Source organism: Numida meleagris, chromosome 3 (assembly GCF_002078875.1).
Source record: "Numida meleagris isolate 19003 breed g44 Domestic line chromosome 3, NumMel1.0, whole genome shotgun sequence".
In the NCBI taxonomy this organism is placed as follows: domain Eukaryota; kingdom Metazoa; phylum Chordata; class Aves; order Galliformes; family Numididae; genus Numida; species Numida meleagris.
Genome location: NC_034411.1, coordinates 110938537 through 110959292, shown reverse-complemented (window position 1 = coordinate 110959292; position 20756 = coordinate 110938537). Strand labels below are relative to the sequence as shown.

The 20756-nt window shown below is 52.6% G+C and overlaps 1 protein-coding gene across 1 annotated transcript; it reads left to right on the top strand.

The window, feature by feature from the left end:
* LOC110397081 (24-hydroxycholesterol 7-alpha-hydroxylase) lies at positions 138-19071 on the top strand. Its single transcript, XM_021393043.1, has 12 exons — positions 138-406; positions 3308-3443; positions 4078-4252; positions 5585-5734; positions 6533-6626; positions 8765-8863; positions 10561-10651; positions 11343-11476; positions 12478-12573; positions 14147-14235; positions 17569-17656; positions 18832-19071. The coding sequence occupies exons 1-12, from the start codon at positions 230-232 to the stop codon at positions 18922-18924; spliced, it is 1422 nt and encodes a 473-aa protein (XP_021248718.1). The 5' UTR covers positions 138-229; the 3' UTR covers positions 18925-19071.

Sequence of the window (20756 nt, the reverse complement as noted above, 5' to 3'; positions counted from 1 at the left end):
CGCGGCTCCCCGCTCCCGGAGCTGCCCGGCCGCGGCCGTTTCTCGCCGTCGGCGAAAGCCCAGCGGCCTCACGCGGGGGCGTCGGGGCCGTGAGCCCGGTCCCGCTTTAACCCGACGGGAGGAGCTCCGCGCCGCGCCCTGCCGCCCGCACCCCGCTACCCGCACCCTGCCCAGCGGTGTCCGAAGCCGGAGGGGCGGGCCGGGGCGGAGCGGGCTGCGCGGTGCGGCCATGGCGGCGGTGCTGCTGCTGGCGGGGCTCCTGGCGGTCGCCGTCGTCGCGTGGGTTTGGTTTCCTCCCGGAGCCCCCCGCCGTCCCCCGTGCATCGGGAGCCGCGTGCCCTGGCTGGGGGCCGCGTTCCGCTTCGGCAGAGCGCCGCTGGAGTTCATCGAGCGAGCCCGGGCCGAGGTGAGGCTGAAGGAGCGGGGCCGCGGGGCGAGCGCGCTGCGCGGAGCCGGGCGTTGCGGGGCGCAGCGCGTTGCGCTCGGGGCCCGCGGTGCCGGTTTGCGGACGGGGCCGAGCTCGGTCCTCGCGGCCGACGCAGCCGAGCGCGGCGGTGCGGGCAGCACGTGCCCTGCTCTCTCTGCCCGCGTGTTTCGTTCCGCTCGCTGCTTAGCGCGCACGCAGCCGACGCGAACGCACCCGAACCCCAGCTTCCCCGTTTTCGGCCGCTGACGCCGCCCCCGGCGCTCAGCGCTGAAGGGTCGCGGTCCGCCCCTCGTAAATCCGACCCGTGCACGGAACGGCGAAAAGCCCCCGGCGGACGCGGGGTGTTCGGAGCTCCCTGTGCTCGCACGCTGCCGGCTCCTCGCCGAGCGGTGCCGCGGGCTGTGGTGGCACGGAGCCGCCCCGCTGCCCGCCGAGCTCCGGCGCTGCCACCGCCCGCGGCTGCAATGAGCGGCCGGCTCCGGGCACGGGGGGGGGGGCGGGGGAGCGCTGCGCTGTGTGACCGCGGGGTCAGGGGCTTCTCGCAGCGTGCCAGCTCTGCTTTCGCGTTGCGTTATCACCCGTTTTCTCTGTGTTTTCACCAATGCGCAGCGTGATGGAGTTCGTGCCTTCACCCGAGGGCAGAAATTTAGGGTTGGGAGAAACCTCGCTCGGGTTTCAGGAGCTGCGAATGTGCAGAATTTGGCCGCTCAGAACTTTTAGTTCTGAGCCCCGGTGCTGCCGGGAGAGGTTCTGCCCGCCGAGAAGGAGCGCTGCGCTCAGCAGGTGTGTCCCGAGCAGCAGCTCCCGGCCGCTGTCATGAAAGGAAGCTTTTGCAATGCGAGCATCCTTCCCCCGCACCGTTCCTGCATTCAGCCTCCCGCAGCAGCACTCCTTCCTTCTGCTGTCCCCTCGGATTGAAACACTCCGGCTCTCGCAGCGCTCCTGCGGCGGCAGCGCATCGCACTCACGGGCTCTGCCTGGTGCCTGGTGCCCCCCAGCTGCGGTCTCATAAAGGCAGAGTCTGCGTTAATGCTCTCATCAGATGTTGAATCTGTGGTCTCATGAAAGAGCCATTGCTTCCTCCCGGAGCTGCAGGGCTGCCACCCCCCGCAGCTCCTTCCCAGCTGGTTTCTTTACATTAGAACATGAGGATCGTTATGCTGGAATGGGTGACAGCTCTGTGCTCAGGTGCCTGTCCCAAGCAGTGCTGCCAGCAGGCAGGCTTTGAGCAGCCCCACATGCACACTGAAATGCCCCCACATCCCCCCAAACTGCCCTAAAATGACCCCAGAAGGCAACGAAACTGCTTCAAAGTGCAGCAAAACCATCGAAATGCAGCAGAACTGCCCTAAAACGGCCCCAGAATGCACCTAAACTGCCCTAGAAGTGCATGAAATGCACCAAAATGCACCCAAGCTGCCCTAAAATGACCCCAAAAGGCACCGAAACTGCCCCAGAGTGCACCAGACCTGCTTGAAAATGGCCCCTGGTATGCACCACAGCTGCCCCAGAAGGGCACTGAAATGCACCAGAGTTGCCCCACGCCTCCTGCTCTTCCTCCCTGGTTTCTGTCAGGACTCCGCAGGCTGCAGTTTGCCTGCAGCTGATCCCGCTGTGGTAGCCCAACCCCTGCTGTTACTCTGCGTTATCGTCTGCCTTTCCTCAGCATCCTGTGGCCGTCCGCCTCGCAGCGAGCACCTTGCCCAGCTCTCAGCCCGCCAGCCGCCAGTTCTGCTCTGTGAGAAACTGGGATTGCTGTGGCAAAGCGCTGGCATTCCTATGGGAAGGAGAACTGGCGTTCCTATGGAGAAGTGTGTTCCTATGGGCAGCCTTGGCAGGCTCAGGGACTGGGGAGGTGCTGGTGCTGCTGCTCGTGCTTGCTGTCCTTCCCCCCCAGCAGACACACACTGTGTGACAGGTGTGGGCACAAGGTGTGTGCCGCCGCTCGCTGCCCCTCCTCCGCTCCTTTCCTAACAGGACGAGAGCTCTAAATTAATCATTAGCGTTATTAGATTACGTAATCCATCTTGGAGTCATTTCAGACTGTGATTCTGTTAGCACTTCTGCGGCGTGTCCCGGTGTCACAATTTGCTCTGAATTACAAACCTGTCCAGATTGTCGCCGCAGAACCACAGGTTTGAGCAGGAAGGGAGCCCTGAGGCCATCAGTGCCAGCCCTGCAATGCACAGGGACAGCACAGCTCCGTCAGCACTCAGAGCCCCGTGCCCTGGCCTTGGCTGCATGCAGGGACGGGGCAGCCCTCGTCTCCCAGCCACTTTCCATTCTTGTAAGCCATCTGTAACGGACCGGGACAGTCAAAAGCACAGAGCCCCCCAGCAAGCTAGCCGTTATCAAAGCAATGCGTTATCTCTTATCAGCCAGGGACTCTAACCATCGATCCGTCCTTTGCTAATGCCCGACTGAAGGACAGGAGCCTTCAGTTGGAGCGGTGCCTTTGCTGAGGGTGTGCACAGCGCTGGGCTGCTGCTGCCAAGCAGAAATCCCAGTTTGGATTTCTGTGCCCGGATCCGACAGCCCGGAGGCACCGCGCGTTTCTGGAAGCATTTACCAATATCTGTCACCTTTTCACGAGGTGAGAATTCAGAAGGGAGCGCTTCACTGCTGGAAGTGGCACGAGGGACCCCTGGGATCAAGGGGCATCGCAGCGTGGGTGCTTGGCTCCAGCAGCCCAGGGACGCGGGGACGTTGCCCCGCTCTTTTCGGTCCCGCTGGGTCGTGCTGTCCGAGGCGCAGTGTGACTCAGCCCCGGCTGGGCCGCTCACGGCGGATCTCTTCTGCTCTCGCCCCTGCAGCTTCGGCTCCTCCCGGTGGGAGCGGGGCCGGAGCCGCAGCGTAACCCCGCACCCCGCTTCCTTCCAGCACGGTCCCATCTTCACCGTGTTCGCCCTGGGGAAGCGATTTACGTTTGTGACTGAGGAGGAAGGAGCCGACGCATTCTTTACCTCGAAGGACCTCAATTTTGAGCAGGCGGTACAACAAGTTGTTGCGAATGCAGGTAAAGGAGAGCTGCCTCTTCTGAACAGAAACCCCACCTACTTGCCCAACACGGAGCACCACGAGCGCTGCGAAACTCAGGGAATTCCTTCCTGAAGGGCCAGCACTGCCATCTGCTGGGTGCTTTGGGGTCAGCCGCAGGGGTCAGAGGTCTCTGCTGTGGGACTGTCACTTGGTTGTCCCCGTGCAGCCCGGCCCTTTCCTGCACCCACACCCCGCCGTGTGGAGCAGCACTGGGGCAGTAGCGTGTTGTCCCGTCACTTCATGTGAAAACTAGTTTGCAGCAGTGGTTAGCTGTAACCACGCAGCGCTGCAGTCATCAGAAAGGGATGCCATCCTCAGCGGTGTGCTCCATCAGCACATGCCCCCAACCAAGGTGGAGTGGCACTGATAGGAACTGCTTTAAGCGATGTGGGGCTCTGAAGCACAGGCAGGGAGGTGCTGCGTAGCTGGATAGAGGTGGAGGGGCTCACCAAAATCCTGACTGGGCTGGGAAAGGGCTGCAGGGAATCTCACTGCAGAAAAACGAGGATTAAGGCACGTCAGGTACTCACAGATTACATGTGAACGTTCTCACTCTTATCGTTTGCTATCTGCCTCACCTCCAGCATGCTTCTGTTCCTTTTTGTCTGCAGTCTCTGTTCCTGCAGAAGCCTTCTATCAGAGCCACGGCAAGCTGTACAGCATGATGAAGGGGAAAATGGGTCTCTCCAACCTGCACGTGTTCACAGGCACGCTGTGTAAGGAGCTGCACGAGCACATGGCACAGCTGGGCACCGCGGGCACGGGCGACCTCATGGAGCTGGTGAGGTAAGGAGCCTCGCAGCGTGTCTGCAGAGCATGGAGCGCTCCCTGGGAGCAGAGCTGGTAGCAGGAAGCACGTGGAGCTCGGCTGTCAGCCCTTAGGAAAGCTGTGTCAGGAGGCTCACGGCTGCCGAGCAGTCCCAGGTGGCTCACCGAGAGGACAGGGAATCATCTAAAGGGGTTTCTCCCAGCGAGGAGAAACGTTTCTGTTCCTGTTTTGAAGAAGATCTTGCAACAGCTCTTGTTTCCCAGGAGATGGGGCGAGAGCTTCACCTGTTCGTAAAGAACTTATGAACGGACAACGTGCGTGAGCTGCAACGGGATGGAAACCTTCCCTGGGTGTTACGAGCCAAGCCCAGCCCCGTTCAATAAAAGCAGTGCAGCCAGAAGTTCATCCTCATGTGAAAAGTCCCGGGGCAGCTCCGTTTTCACATCTGTGAAAAAGTGGACAGCCATCGGATTGGCGTTGTGCTGCTTGCTCTGCTGACGCTGGCTTGTGTCCACGTGTGATTCTGCATCCACATGGGGTCTTGTAGCCGGGCTCACGGTTTGGAGGCCGGGATGGACCTGCTCTGTGCTGTGCTGGGTGCACAGGGCTCTGCATGCTGTCACAGCCCTGGGGAGCAGGGCATGCCATGGCCGCTGGTGATCAAACCCAGGTCTGACTGGCCTGAGATGTAAAGAAACGCTCATGGGTGATAAACTACAGAATCTGTAAGAGGCATCCGTGGTGAATTTGTATGGAGCGTGACCCGTTCTTCTTGGTCTGCTGCATGAGGCAGGGTGAGAAGAATTAGACTGCAATGGCCTGGCTGAGTGTTATTTTGCTGGCTCGAAGTTGCATCCCTAGAGCCAGCAGGTGGCTCCATCTTCCCTGTGATCTGTGGGAAAGCAAGAAAGTGAGAGCCACTGCCCGAAATACAAGTTTAGAAGTAGCTGGAACCAGGCAAAGACTGCGTAAGGATTTTCTGGAGCACAGCAGTCCATGGGAAGCGCTGTGGGAAGGGAGCAAGGAGTCTGCAGGGCGATGGAGGAGCTAATAGGGCTGAAAGAAGGTGGGAGGTTCATGGGAACCAGGGGACCTCGGTGCCACTGCTCACGTCACCACATGCCCACTGATGAAACCTGGCCATATCTCGGGGGCAGTGCCTGAGATCCTTGTATCTCCCCACCTCTGCTGAGGTCTGTGAGAAGGCTCTGGGTGAGGTGCAGACCTTGTGCCAGCTATTCAGTGCTGCGTGGTGCATGGGGCCCACCTGCAGCTCAGCGCCGTGTCCTGAGCGCCGCGTGCTCCAGCAGCTTCCTTGCCGGTCAGTCACGGCCAACTTGTCCTTGCAGGCACCTGATGTATCCAGCAGTGGTGAACACCTTGTTTGGGAAAGGCATCTGCCCGACCAGCCAGAGCGAACTCAAGGAGTTTGAAGAACATTTTTGGAAGTACGATGAGGACTTTGAATACGCTTCTCAGATGCCAGAGTGCTTCCTGAGGTAATGGTACAAGGGTGCACGCGGTGTACCCCATGCAGACATCCTGCTCATGATATTAACCCCCAGGGATATTCCCCTGGGGGGGATGTGCTGTCCTTAGCAATGGTGCCTCCTTGGCTCGCTGGGCTCTCAGTGGGGTCCCCCAAAAAGCTCTGCCCTAGCCTCAGCTGTCTCTCGTGGTCTAACATGGCAGCAGGTGGGCAGGGTCCAGCAGGACCTCGTGGGGATGGCAGAGCTGGGCAGAGGGCAGAGCCTGCTCCAAAGCGTGCCCCCCAAGCTGGGGGGGCTCTGCTGAGACCTCTCTCTGCTCTTTCTCACACCTCTGCTGTTTTGCTGGTGGTCCGACCCCGGCTTACACTGCTCTGGAGCTGACCTTGGGTAGAGGCAACCAGAACCCAGGGAAAGAGCTTGCAGAGCTCTCAAGCCACGGCAGCACCTTGAATACCTCAGAGTCGCCTTCGGAGAGAACTGGGGGTGCTCTGAAAATGAGGCCTTTATTTACTCAGAGATTGACCAAAGCGATCTGTCCAAAGCCAAACCAAAAACCTCAGGTGGATTGACTATGGAAGTTGGGGAGTCTCAAGTCAGTGGGCTGCAAGGTGAGGTCTGGCCAAGGGAAGGGGCTCTGGTGCTGCCCCTCCATCAGCCAGCGCTGCTGCCCAGCAGAACGATGCTCATCAGCTGGGTGCTGCCTTGCTGCTTTTGAAAGGAGACCGAGGAGTCTTTCTCATGCAAAAGGAAATGCTGGTTTGCGCTGCCTCGGTTAAGTGTTTCTTGCTTGTTGCTTTTTCTTTACAGGAACTGGTCTAAATCCAAAAAATGGCTTCTAAAATTATTTGAGAAAGTAGTGGCAGATGCTGAAAGAACCAACCCTTCGGAGACCACATCCAAGGTAAACATCCGAGGCTACGAAATAGGAGGACATTGCTGCATATTCTGACTGAAGGAATGAAGGGCACGATTTATTTAAGTACTGGAAGAAACACACCAGATAGGTCAGCTTTTATTGATACACATGAATTAATTGTCGGGTATTGCTGTTACTTCATTAACCCGTACTTTTTGGGCGCTGCTGCTCAGTGTAGTTTGCCTCCTACAGTTCCAAGACTTTCAGACTCTCTGGGGAATTTGAAGCCGTGGGGTCGACGCTGTGACCCATCTGTCCTGGCTCTGGTGCTGCAGTTCTGGGGCAGCAGTAGAAGGAGGTGAGGGAAAGGGCTCCTCCGTTGCCTCTCGGGGGGCACTGGGCTGTGCAATTTCAAAACCTTCCATGTGCTATTTTTGAACCTCGGCGCAGAGTGATTAGATCCTCCAGCAGCCAGACGAGCAGGAAAAAAGGCAGATAAGTGGATTGGAAGGCAAGTACCCTCAATATTGCTAGTGTCAGAGAGGTGATAAGTTGTCCTGCTGGTTATTCTCCTCCGCCGCTGTCGGTGCGGCTGACAGGCGTGAGGGCAGCCTGGCCTGGGAGTTTCCATCTACCGGATGGTTATAGAACACATCATTAAACAAACCAAATCTTTTTTGGACTTTAAAAGCTTTACACGCCGTGGTTTCTTTCGTAAAATAAATCAGAAAATGGAAAGAGACAGAGGGCAGGAGAGAGGACGGCGGGACTGGGGAGGTGGAGGAGGCAGGGGGCACAAACTCGGTGTCTTGGGTGGGCAGGAATTTGGAAAGAGTGCTCCTTTTTTAGTCAAGGTCAGCTTTTTTCCCTCTGAAAACCAGACAAGAAGCTTTGTCTTAAATGCATTGTTGCCCTGTACTGGAGGAAATGCTGTAAGTAAAAGCACTTGGGCCGGGGCAATCCCAGGTATTTATACAGACTGGGGGAAGAGCTCCTCGAGAGCAGCCCTGTGGAGAAGGACTTGGGGGTCCCGATAGACAAGAAGCTGGACATGAGGCAGCAGTGTGCGCTGCAGCCCAGAAAGCCAACTGTGTTCTGGGCTGCATTAAAAGAGGAGTGGGCAGCAGGGACAGGGAGGGGATTGTCCCCTGCTACTGGGCTCTTGTGGGGCCCCATCTGCAGCACTGCGTCCAGGCCTGGGGCCCCAGCACAAGAAAGATGTGGAGCTCTAGGAATGAGTTCAGAGGAGGCCAGCAAGATGATCAGAGGCTGGAGCACCTCTCCTATGAGGAAAGGTTGAGGGAACTGGGCTTGGAGAAGAGAAGGCTCTGGAGAGACCTCATTGTGGCCTTCCAATACTTGAAGGGAGCGTATCAACAGGAGGGGGAACAACTGTTCATGAGGGTGGATAGTGATAGGAGAAGGGGGAATGGTTTTAAACTGAGACAGAGGAGATTTAGGTTGGCTGTTAGGAGGAAGTTTTTCACACAGAGGGTGGTGAGGTGCTGGAGCAGGTTGCCCAAGGAGGCTGTGGATGCCCCGTCCCTGGAGGCATTCAAGGCCAGACTGGACGTGGCTCTGGGCAGCCTGGTCTGGTGGTTGGCGACCCTGCACTCAGCAGGGGGTTGAAACTGGATGATCTTGGAGGTCCTTTTCAACCCAGGCCATTCCACGATTCTGTGAGTCAAAAGCTGATGCTTGAACATTCTGCGGTTGCTACCGCTGCAGAGAATGTCACAGCACTGGGCAGGTCACTACGGAGCACCCAGAGCTGGAGACTGCTGGACTCAGACCACCGCTCATGGTCAGAGCAGCTCTGTGGCATCGTTCCTCCTCATCCCGTTGGCTCAGTCTGGGTCTCGGGCTCTTAAAGGACAGAAGTAGAGTGGGAATGACAAAAGAAGAGTTTTTTCTTTCCTCCACGCACAAGCAGCCATGGGGAATGGAGGGCAGTGCCCATGCTCAGCGGGGATGCTCGTGGCACCTGGGCTTCGCTTGGTGCTCTGCCTACCAGGGAGGCTGGCTTTGTCGAGGCAGCTGTCATCGCTGCACTCTGGGGCTGCTAACAGCCCAGAACTAACAGCATTGCTTTTATGTTCCATCCTTGAATTCCACTAAGTCGTACCCTGCGCGAGATTTGAATATATTTTTAGAAACACTTCGTCTTGTTTTTTTTATAACAGACGCTACTTCAGCACCTCCTGGATAACTTGCAAGCAAAACATCTGGCTCCCAACTACGGTCTCCTGATGCTCTGGGCCTCCCAAGCAAACACTGTCCCTGTGAGTACGTGGGCAGGAGAAACATCTGCCCTGCTCAGATGCCTGCATTAGGGAAGCACGGTGCTTGACCCGCAGGTCACACGCGCTGCATGTATGCCAGGAAGGAATTATCACACCCACACTACCCATACTACAAATACACCCAGGTAGCGGCGTCGCAGAGGCAGTGACAAGAAGAATTTGTCTTGTATTTTTCCTAGATTATAATGTCCTGTCTGGTGACGTTTTGGGAGCTATTAAGCTATTCAGATCGGAATCTTAAGCCGTGAAAAGCGCTTCACTCTATTTTGAAACTGTTGGCTGTGTTATAGTGGACACGGTATTTTAAATATTCGGTGTAAAGTGTATCAAAAGCACAAAATAGGGTGACTTGGCCCACGTGTAAAACCGGGAGTGACTGGGGGTCTTGGGCTGCACGAACACCAAGGCTGCGTCAGGAGGAGGGAAGCAGCGGTTCCGTGTTGCTGCCACTTCAGTTCTGTCCGTGTTAGGAATGGATTTGATGCATTAATGATAAGAGGTGTCTCTGCGCTAACGAGGTCAGTGCATCTAACACGGCTAATTCTGACCAAAGCCATTTACAGGAGGAGCTCAGATGAGGAGTCCATAGCAGGAGGAGCATCCTTCATTTGCTGGGACTGTTAAGCTCTTCCCAGCACAGTTATGGTGCAGCAGTGATTTAGAAGAAGATGACAGTGAGTTACTTTCATGTGTGCTCCCAAAGGGCACACCTGTAGTTTTTGTAGGTTGGAGAATGCTGCAGCCTGCCCTAAAGGAGCGTGGTCCATTTCAGTGGGGTTTCTGTAGGTCCACGTGTCGGAATAAGGGAGAGGCACGGCCTGCTGCCTGTTATCAGGATAACTGGCATTCCTTCCATAACGCCATCATTACTTACTTCTGTAATATTCGCCTCTAAATAGACCTGCAGATATTTCGCTGTTTCTCAGAATAGTCACGAGCCGCTGCTCTGGTGACTGGAACGAGGGAAAAAAGCCCTTCACCTTCCAAGGGGATGTTTTAGAAGCAAATGAAACCCTTTTATCTCAAACAGCTCCGTTGTTCTTCCTCAGCCCGTGCCGAGAAGCCGCAGTGCCCGTGCCGTGCACGACAGCTAAGCCAGCAGCAATGCTTTGCTTTGCAGAAGGAGCACAGCATCCCGTGGGGCGGGCTGGCAGCTGGGGGCTCGCAGCAGCGATGGCTGCCCCTGCTGTGCTGCAGGCTGGCTGTTCTGCTGGGCAGCGCTGCCAGGTGCTCTGCTTGATCCTGCTGGAGAGGATTCTCTCCTTTCCTAAACTTCTCCACGTCCAACTTTGTTGCAGCCAGCAAATTATTCCTAACTGTTTAATTTTTTTCCCCGTTCACGCAGCTAAATCTAATCACGTACGACGACTCTGATTTAGTAATTCACTTTAACACCTAATTACTTGAAATGAACGGGAGGATTCTGTGATTCAAAGCCCAAAGCCAGACCGAGGTCATGTTCACTGAGGGGAAGTACATAGCAGATGAGCAGACCTCGTCTGCCAGGATCCCAGCCCTTGGATGCAGATCTGTCTGGGAAGCACAGCTCCCCGTGTGCCCCAACCACGAGAGGCACGTCCGAAAACTGCAGATGTTTTCACTTCCCACTGATAGCTACAAAGACGTTGTGATTCTGTTCTGTATTCCCGAGCTAAAATCCTTCCATCTCTGTTCAGATTGCATTTTGGACCCTTGTTTTCATACTCTCTTGTCCTTCTGTTTACAAGAAGATCATGGAAGACCTGGCTTCTGTTTTTGGCAGCGCAGGTAACGATGCAGCTCGTGGCCTGGTGGAAGCTCAGGGTGGTGGGTGCACGCTGCCCAGCACGCAGCACATTGGGGCCATGGCTGGGAATAGTGATTGTTGCTGATGAGGGCACTCCCAAATCCACAAGGCCCAGCTCTGCCTGTTCAACGTGCGCTCACAACTTGCTTTTAAGCAAAAGCTCCCTTGATGTTAGTAAGAGAAGGCAGAAGAAGGACCGTATGTACTTGCCTCTTCATTCTGCACTGATTATTTGGAATTAGTTTGCTTTTTCCACGCTTCGGTGGTGGGGTCAGCTGAGATCTTTCAGTTCAGTTCTTTCCGTGCTGTAGCGTTCACCAGTGCTGCAGCGGTTCTGAGGAGGGCAGGCCAGGAGCTGTTCTCTTTCCTGTCAGTGAGGCCATCCTGCCCTGCATGGTTCACTGCCACCTGGCTGATCTCTCCCTCACAAGGCAGTCACCTGCTGGGCACAGCCACTTGCTCCTGCGGTGCCCTGGGCCACACGTTGGCATGGGTCAGCACCACGTCAGGGAACATATCCATAATTAAACAAGGGGAATCACACAGTGTGGAAGCCTTTTTCCTGGCCCCTTTTATTTTCTAGAGGTAACAGCCCAGGAGCTCAGCTACGGCTACCAAAACAAGTAGGAAATGGAATTTTTCCATGGACTCTTCTTTCTCATACCCCAACAGGCAAGGATGAAATAGAAGTCTCTGAAGAGGACCTGAAGAACCTCCCTTACATCAAGTGGTGCGCTCTGGAAGCCATACGGCTGAGGTCTCCAGGTACAATCACCAAGAAAGTCATCAAGCCGATAAGAATTCAGGTGAGCACCAAGGTTTTGGTTGGCGTTGGTTGGTTTGTGGCTTTGGCTTGGTTCTGGTTTGGTTTCTTTCTTTTTGTTTTCTTCAGAGGATGCGTTATGATTCCTCTAGAAAGGTCTCCTCTAATGGACGTGGATAAAATTAACAGAGGTATTCCACAGTCTTACACGTGTACTCTGTTTAGCGTGAGACTTAATAATCACTATTAATGTAATCATCATTAAAAAGTGTAGCTTTGCTCCTCTGGCTCACAGTCATAAATAGAAATGAAATTGAACTGAACTGAGAGATACTGCACCGAAGGTACAGGAAATAGGAACCAGACACAAGAGATGTTAGGCTGGACATTAGGAAATTCTGCTTTTCTGAACGAGTGGTCAGGTGCTGGAATGGGCTGCCCAGGGAGGTGGTGGAGTCACCGTCCCTGGAGGTGTTCAAGAAACATTTAGATATAGCGTTGAGAGCCATGGTTTAGTGGGGTTATTGGTGGTAGGAGGATGGTTGGACTGGATGATCTTGGAGGTCTTTTCCAACCTAGCTAATTCTATGATTCTACAATGTGTTGGGAGGAGCCACGATGTAGTGACTGGTCAAGCTCCTCTTCTGCTTGTCCTCTTCGGTGTCATTCAGGTAGGAAAGTGCCTGCAGTCAGGGGTCTGACAAGTGAGAGAGTGAGAGAAGAACACTCTCCCTGAAGGACATGGCACTCTTGCCCATTTAAGTAATGAAGTCCCACGGAGTCTACTGTCATACAGGGCTCTCTGTGAATTCATTTTGAAGGAAGCGCTTAACAAAAGATGTAGAAGAAATAACATGACACAGTAACATCCCTGTGGGAGATGGGACACAGCACAAAGGATCAGACATGATGTGCCCACCGTGGCTGTGCCACCGTCACGAGCCCGCTGCCAGGAGCTTCTGCTGATGGAAGAGGACGCAAGCAGGGACTGCTCTGTGAGCTGAACCTGTCATTTTCTCGTGTTGTTTTTTTTCTCCTTTTCAGAATTTCACCATCCCTGCAGGTGACATGCTGATGTTGTCTCCGTATTGGCTGCACAGGAATCCGAAATATTTTCCCGACCCAGAAGCGTTCAAACCCGTAAGATGTCCCTCATCACGTGGGGATTTTGCGGTCTGATCTCTTCTTCCCCTCTTTTACCACAAAAGCATCTGGACAAGTTGGCTCCAGGTTGGGGGCTTGCCCTCCTCTGTGGGGTGGCCTCCCATGCACAGAAGATGCATACGGGCAGAGGGGCCTGCGGGGATAACCCGGACTTTCAAGTTCAGGTTTATGTGCCAGCTAATATCGTACTACCTCATATTACTCTGCTCCTGATTCAAAGCCTACTGTGGAAAGGCAGCACTGACTTCACAGCTGAAACAAGCTCCAAGTACTGCCTGTTCCCTGGCTCTTGTATAGCTTATCTCCAAGTGTTTCTCTGTGGTTCTTTGACCCTTCCAGTCAGATGATTTCTGGTACGTATTAGCTCTGCTAATTTAGCAGCTCATCTCGAGTTTCTTGCTTATTATTCCACCCCAGGTGGCCGTGTGGGCAGATTGTAGCTGCTCTTTTTAGCACCATCCGCTATTGAACATTTGTCTTTTTTTAGAAATACATCAAGGAGTAATTGAAACAAAATTCCCCTTGTGGCCAACTTCACCCGTTCGAAATCCCACACAGCAGTTCCTGCCTCTCTGAAACCCCACACGGAAACTGTGATGCAGCAGCTTATCTAATAACTTTATTCCCCAAAACAAGGTAGCTTGCTTAGAAACTCATTCCTCTTCCCCAAGGAACAGGGCAGCTGCCCTTGGCTTCATCACCTCTGCGATTTTCAGCTTGCTTTGAATGGATTTGGGGGCGAGCAGATTTCCCCTTCAGAAAGCTCTAAAGAGCTGAAGCTGAAAAACATCCCAAATAAACAGGCCTAAGATTCCATCTTCTCTAAGGGCTTCATCACGAGCGTTAGCTGCAAAAAGCAGAGTGTTACTGGAAGGCTTTGCTGGACTTGTGCTGAGCGTCTGGGGCTGCTGTGCTTGTCACCCAGGGTTCAAGAAATGCACTTCTGCCAGTGTCGGTGCCCCCCAGCTCCAGCCTGGCTGCTCTGCTCTCCCTTTCCTCCTACAGGAGGAGCCCTCTGGGTGCAGAGGCTCTTTTTGCTGGAGTTGCCAGCAGTGCGTTTTCTCACCCCGTGGCTTGCCCCCGAGAACGGGGCGGTGTAATCCTCCCCTTCCCCTCGTGTGACATACACCTCGGGTTTGTGTGTAACATGTGGGAAGTGGTTTTTGGGAAAGGAGTGTGAGCCCTGGGCGTGCTGTGACACGGCGCGGTGGCTGGGGAAGGCGCTGCATGGAGGTCACGTCTTCATCGCCGTTCCAGTAGCTCAGGCAGCAGGGCTTAGAGGAATAGGGGCGTTTAGGAAGATGCTTTGTGGGGGTCTCTTTGTAGGCATCTCAGTGTGCTTCACGTGGGACCCTCGCTTGTTTCCCTGAGTCACTGCTGCCTTTTGAATCAGACTCCCACCCTAACAGGTTGAAGGCAAAAAATGGCATTAGTGCAACTTTGGATGGAGGATTAGCTGTTCAAGGTCATTTTTAGCCTGGAGAAATAAAGTTGAGCTTTATTTATATAAGACTGATTTGGAAAAAAAAAAAAAGGTTTCTTCCCACAGGATCGTTGGAAAGAGGCAAATTTAGAGAAGAATGCTTTCTTGGACAGATTTGTGGCATTTGGAGGAGGGAAGCATCAGTGTCCAGGAAGGTCAGTGAAACAGCTGGGGTTTATTTATTCCCAAACCCTGCAGAGAACAACCCTCTTGAACTGGGCTCCTCTTACACATGGAGATGCACTCTTTTCATTGTTTTGCTTTGTCAGTGCTCCGACGTTCAGCATTATCTGGACCTTATTTAAACGAATTTGAAAGTGGCTTCTTTCCTGGAAAGAACCCAGGTTAAGCCACGATGTAAAAGCAGAATCTGAGACAAGTGTACCAAGGGATGCTCCGCAGGGAGAAGAGTCAGCCTAACCCTGCTGCTGCTGAGGCCCCTTGGCATCACATATGGGGGAGTTGCTCCACTTACAAACATGCCGGGTTACAGACACAGGCTTTTAAGTTGCCATAAAGCACTTCGAAACAAACTTAAAGAACACGCCTCTGTTCTGACACTCTATCCATCCTCCGCGCCATTGACATCTTTGCTAATCTTCAAATGTCTTAAGTGGTTCCTCTCTGCTTAAAGCCCTTGTGTTTGCATTAAGGCCCACACAACTGCGCGGTGGCTTAAATTGCAGATCCTGCCTCTGTTCCTTCCTCCAGCAATGCCAGGCTCGGTGCTTCCTGCATTCCTTCTGCTGTTTTCTCTGTGGTCCCTCTTCCTGGAACAGGTCCCAAGGAACCAGCTGCTCCACGTTTCTGTGTTAAAACATCCCTACGCTCGGTTGTCTGTCTTCAAAACCCAGCCTCCTTTAGGCAGCGAATAACTAAGAATCCGTAAGAGAAGTCAGTTTAACTCAAGAGCCCTGTGTGGAGCGAGGAAGCCAGAGGGTGTTGTAAGGGAACCACGTTCTTGGGTCTGCACCCTGCAGCAGGCTGGACGTGAGCATCAGACAGACTTTGCGAAGACACTGCACACCTGAGCAACGTGGATAAAACTGTTCAGGCTTGGCAGAGGAAAGTGCCCACTCACTGCTGCCCCTCCCTGCCTCATGCAGTGTGCCTGAGCTAAATGTGAGCACGGCCTCACTGGCAGCAACAGCCATGTTCACAGCAGGCATCCACAGGTGCACGACACGCTGCAAAAGAATGCTTGTGCTTGCTTATATACACAGACCTCTTGCTTTGGTCAGGCTGTTCCCTGTGCAGCCTGCTGCAGGGAGCCTGCTTGGCAGGGGGGTTGGACTCGATGATCTCTAGAGGTCCCTTCCAGCCCATACAATTCTGTGATGCTGGGATTCTCTGGGCTCTGATAGTATCTCTAAAGTAAGTCTGTGGTTAAAATGAAAATGATAATGCCTCTGCATAGGCAATTGCTTGCTGATAAATGCAGAGTCCTTTCAACCCCTTGGCAGGCCACACAGTGACACCTCCACATCTGAGTGGGTAACGTGGTGGCCCTGGAAGACAGGAAATTAAATCAAGGATGTATCTGGATCCCAGGCTGCAGATTTCCTTGGTATATATGAATCAAGTAATGATATTTCAAGTTTAAGATGAGTTTTCATTTAATTCGCTCCTGGCATGTGTAAATGAAGTGCACTAAACATTTCGTTTTACTCCACACGTTGCAAAAGCTCATCATAAAATTGAAAGCTGATTTAATCAAACTGAAAGCTAGGAAATAACTTGTTAATTATTCCAGCTAGAGCTCCCACAAAGCCATTTCTGTGCCTGAGGGAGAAGTTTGATGGCACTGAACCTACCAGTGTGACGGGACTTCTGTCTGACCAGGAGCCCTCTGCTAGTGCAGCTGTGCTTATCTTGCGTGGATCTGCCTGTTGTCTCTGATCTTATGCTGACATTACAAACCCTTCAGCACAAGGGGTGTGATTTCATTCTCAGGCTCCGTTTGCTGCAGGATCTCAGTGCCCAGCTGGGTGCCTGGGTCCCAGCACCACACAAGTACGTAGCAGTGCACCGGGGGCAAGACTCCAGAAAGTGCATCAAACCTCCTTGGCACTAAGTAGAACAGGAAAGGATCTGTGACTTGGAGTTTTTAGAGGAAAGCTGCTCAAGTACTCAGCCAAGAATATGAAAGATAAGTGGGAATCAAAGGGCATTCAGCTGCAGGAGGGCTCATGGATTCTGACTGGTACATGGCCAGGAGGAGAGGGACGTGCTGGGACCTCAGCTGTGCGTTACCATCCTGTGCCTCAGCATCTCTGGAGAGAGGAGGAACAACAGCAGCCTGTTTGCAGCAGTACTTTGCAAACACACGGTGGGATGCAGAGGCAGGACTTGAAGCACCAGCTGCACCAAGCAAACAGTGCAGGACTGCAGGGAGCCCACCTTTGTACAGTGCTGCTGGCATGGAGTTTGGGCTGGGAAGTCCTGCCTGACCTGAGCTCATTTCCATTCAAGTATCTCTGCTCTGCATTCCTCTGAGCCCAAGGTCAGCAGAAGCGCCCTGTCTCGAGGGATTGCAACGTGAAATCACACACATATAATTTGGGTCTCAAGCTATGTCAAAGCAAACAAGCATCCTCTCTCTCCAGAGTGCTGGGCAGTGCAGTGTGCAGATCTGAATGGCTCTGCAGGAGTTTTCTTGGGTCCTGTGGGGCTTGTTAGCTTCCTCTTCACACCTGCCAGGCCAAATGCAGGCTGATGCCGTGTGCAGTCCTGCGCTCTTCTCCCCAGTGAGTTCCCCAGTTGCTGTTTTATCCACATTTTCCAGCACTTCTCAGATAACGGACAATAAACTGTGCAGAAGAGCAAGGTAATATCACTATTTTAAGTAGCTAGTTAAGATGTATGTCTGACTTCTGCAATGAGTAATCCCATGAGCTGGCGTAGCCACACGCTAGTGGCTGAATGGAGAGAGTTCTTGTGCATAGCAACGTTTTAAAATAATAGCTGGGAAGAGCTCACCTGCAGCTATCCCCGAAATCCGGCTGACTAAGAGCTTCCTGAGCACGTTACAGAAAAAAAACCCGTGCCCTTGGGTTTCATCCTGCGTTGGAACGCTGACGCACTGAGCGCTAACGCCCGCTGTCACATCCACTCTGATGTCACCAGGCTCCCAGCTGTATGGTACAACTGCAGATAGCGCCATTAGTCACATCGCCTCTTCTATATTTGACTGCCTGCTCGCTGCTGGGAAGTTATTTCAAGTCAGCAAGTCTTAGAGGAGCATAAATGTTTACACAGTGGAAAAAAAACCCTAATGCTAAAGAGCTGTGCTGAAATCGGAGGTCAGGGTGATAGGGCTGCTCTGAAGTGTCACCGGACGGGAGGGACAGCCACTGCATTTGCATTTGTTCCTACTGAAGATAAATGCACGGGATGCAGCACGTGCAAGAGGCAGCCTGCTGCTTGTCTGACCACGCGTGAGCGAGCAGCGGGCCGGGCACCCAGTGTTCTTCTCTCTTCTCTTGCAGGTGGTTCGCTATCATGGAAATCCAGTTGTTCGTTGTGCTGCTCCTGTACAAATATGAGTTTGTGCTTTTGGATGCGGTGCCGAAGGAGGTAAAAGATCCGTGCCTTTATCTAGCGTTCCACATCTTTAAGTCCTCCGTTCATCGGGCTCAGCCAAACAACCCTTCTCAACTGAGCTTATGTATAATGAGGCATAATGCCGAGAGGAGCACTTAAAAGCACGCAATCAATAATCTGATCTTAATTTTAAAACGCAGAGTAACTCCAGCCATCTCATGGGGCTGTGCTGTCTATACAGGAGTGCACCTCTGAGAGTATTTTGTCTCATCGCTGCCTCAACATTACCAGAGGTCTTACAATTTCTGCCACTCATGAAAGCAATGAGTATGCAGCTGGGTTATTAATACTCTAAGCAGGCATGAAATGAGTTGCAGTGCCGTAGGGACGTGGTTCAGTGGCCATGGTGGTGATGGGTTGGCAGCTGGACTCGATTAACTTAGAGGTCTTTTCCAACCTTAATGATTCTATAATTCTGTGATTATCTGTGCTCTTCTGCTACATACCGACTGGTGGAAGAAAAACAACTGGGGTAAGAATGAAGAAGCAACTGTGACACAGAAAGGTTTTACCGTAAAGAAGGAGTGGCATAGTCACTCCTTTCAGCTGTAATTCCCTTCCTCAACTGCACAGTGTCCCTTCTACTTTCCAAAAACCATGGTTCTGCACAAACACGAACTGCTGAGAAACAAATGTGTCTGCTGTCACAGCCTGAGCAGGGACACGTGCCCTGTAGCTAAACCAGCAAAGAGAAGAGGGAGAAGTTAGAAGTGGCCTGGGCTTTGTAACGTTGGCCTTTAGGCTGGAAGTTGAGGAATCCTTGAAGGATGTGAGGGGCTGATCTCAAGCAGTAGTATCCATCCACCCAGATAAGGAGGAAGGTTGCCTCTTCCGGACTGGTGCTGTGCTGCCATGCCTGGAGCTGATTGTACGTGAGGTCTTCACCCACAGGCAATTATGCTGGTGAAGATATTCAAAACCATTAGAGTTTTTAGGATCTCATGTGTCATCCCCTGCCACAAGAACTGGAGTAAAAGTAAATATGAAGGCCCTATCCAACAGCTTCGGTGGGGCCAAGAAATATCCTCAGTATTTGGTCTTGTTTCTAAGACACAAGCTCCAAGAATATGTTCATTTATTAATATTAAAGCAAGATGGTAGTTCCATTAACTGAACTAACTTCAGTGTTTCTGTCCATCTCTTTGCAGAGCCCTTTGCATTTGGTGGGGACACAGCAACCCCTGACACCGTTCCGGGTCCAGTATAAATGCTGGAATGAAAGGAGCCCACTACTAACTTAGCTTTCTTTGCCAGCCACTGCCGGGTGAATGGGTTGCTGGGCTGCTTCTCTGCTCCACGTATTCAAACAAGTTCTCTGCTGTTACAGGTCTTAATTTCGACTTTAAATTCTGTACATGCTCTGCATTGCAATATGCCATGATAATGCAGTTTTATCTGTGGTCTTCTTCCTGATCGCCTACCTCCTTAGTATTGAAAAACCAAGCTCTCCTGCTATATCTGTAATTTGTGGGCCAAATTAGTCACAGTCTAACTGATGAGCTAAACTCAGCAGGTCACTGCTTCCTGCAGGCCTCTTCAAGCCAAGGCCAAAGCAGTAAGGACTGCAAGCATGAGAAACAACTGGGGTGCTGTTCCCCTGGGGCACCTACCAGTTCTGCTGAGCTTGATTTGCTCCACGAGATTCAGCATTGGCCCTGGCATGAGTGTGCAGTGAAAGCTCGATCGTGGCGATTGGCCCCGGTGCAGAGCGACTGCAGGAAAAGCCATTGCTGCTGGTCACTTTGCTGATCTAGAATCGAAAACATTTTTACTTTTGAACGTGGTTTACAGAACACGTTGCAAAATCTAAAACTGTTTCATTCTATGAAGAGTATCTAGTAAAAGTCGTTCAAGGAAACTCTCAAATAAGTTCAGATACCAACACTTCAACCGCTGTCAGATTTCATGTACAATAATAGCAGGCATGTATTTTTAGTCTTCTCAGTAAGGATTATTCATCATTTTATAAGTATTAGCAAAAAAACACGAATGGACTTTTGGCAACGATGGAAACTATGGGAATAACATCCATAGGAGAACAGCACATTGTATAATTCGTTAAATGGTTGGATTATACCACAACTGAACAAATTTAATGATGTATATGGTTGGGAACTGACTAATCCAATATCTACCTTAGCTCATAATGCTTGATTCTGGAAGAGCTGCACTCTTAACTGCTGTTCCAGAATCTTTTCAGTTACTGAGAACTATTCCCTTGGTTGTCCTGCGTAGTCATTACCCAACAGTCTGTGAGTGTGAGGAGGCACATGGGCCGGAGGGCACACGTGTGCACGGTGCAGTGTGCATTGTACACACGTATTCATATGCACACTTTGCACTCACAGACGTTCCTGTGAGCTGTGCATTGCTGGCTGTGCTGATCAGCGTGGCCATCAGCACGGGTACACATTGCACACGTGTGTGTGCGTGTGCCTGCTGGCAGTGCACGCTCAGCCTCACTCCTGGCTGGACCTGGGGGCATGGGGCTGCAGCAGCCTTGCCTCCCTCAGGCTGCCATTAAGCAGCTGCCAGCAGGCTCCAATCAGGTTTGAAATCATCCAGGAAGGCAGGAGGTATATATATATATATATTTCAAATTTAGACTTTTGGGAGGAAAGGAGAAATACTTGCTCCTGACAGCCAGAGAGACACCAAACAAGAACATGAAGAACAGTGGCTTTGTGACTCGCTCTGAAATCCCAGCACTGTGTGACTGCTCTGTTGCCAGTGACAGCTCCATGCTTTCCTAGGGAGAAAAAAACAGGGGAGGTGAGTTAGTAGAGCAGTGTGGTAATCAGGTGATAGAGCCTAATGGGATCTTCTACCTGGCGATAATTCAGAAGCTTCTGGGGAAGAGGTATAGCCCTTCACCGCTGGGACAGGGCTAAACAAATATTAGAAGGTCACTACAATCCTCTACACGGGATTGGAGGAAGAGTTTCTAACTCAGTCTTCTTCAAATGGATGGAAAGCTTTCCTGCAGATCCATGGGAGTCGCAGCGAGCTTTTTATTCGTGCTACTGCCACGGGGGTGCATGGAGCGGGGGGCTTTAAACCCAGAGAGAAAAAA

Excerpts from the sequence above, each read along its gene's own strand:
- LOC110397081 (XM_021393043.1), top strand. The coding sequence starts at position 230 with ATGGCGGCGGTGCTGCTGCTGGCGGGGCTCCTGGCGGTCGCCGTCGTC. Across the intron at positions 6,627-8,764 it reads CTTCGGAGACCACATCCAAG|ACGCTACTTCAGCACCTCCT; the intron begins GTAAACATCCGA and ends TTTTTATAACAG. Across the intron at positions 14,236-17,568 it reads AAGCATCAGTGTCCAGGAAG|GTGGTTCGCTATCATGGAAA; the intron begins GTCAGTGAAACA and ends CTTCTCTTGCAG.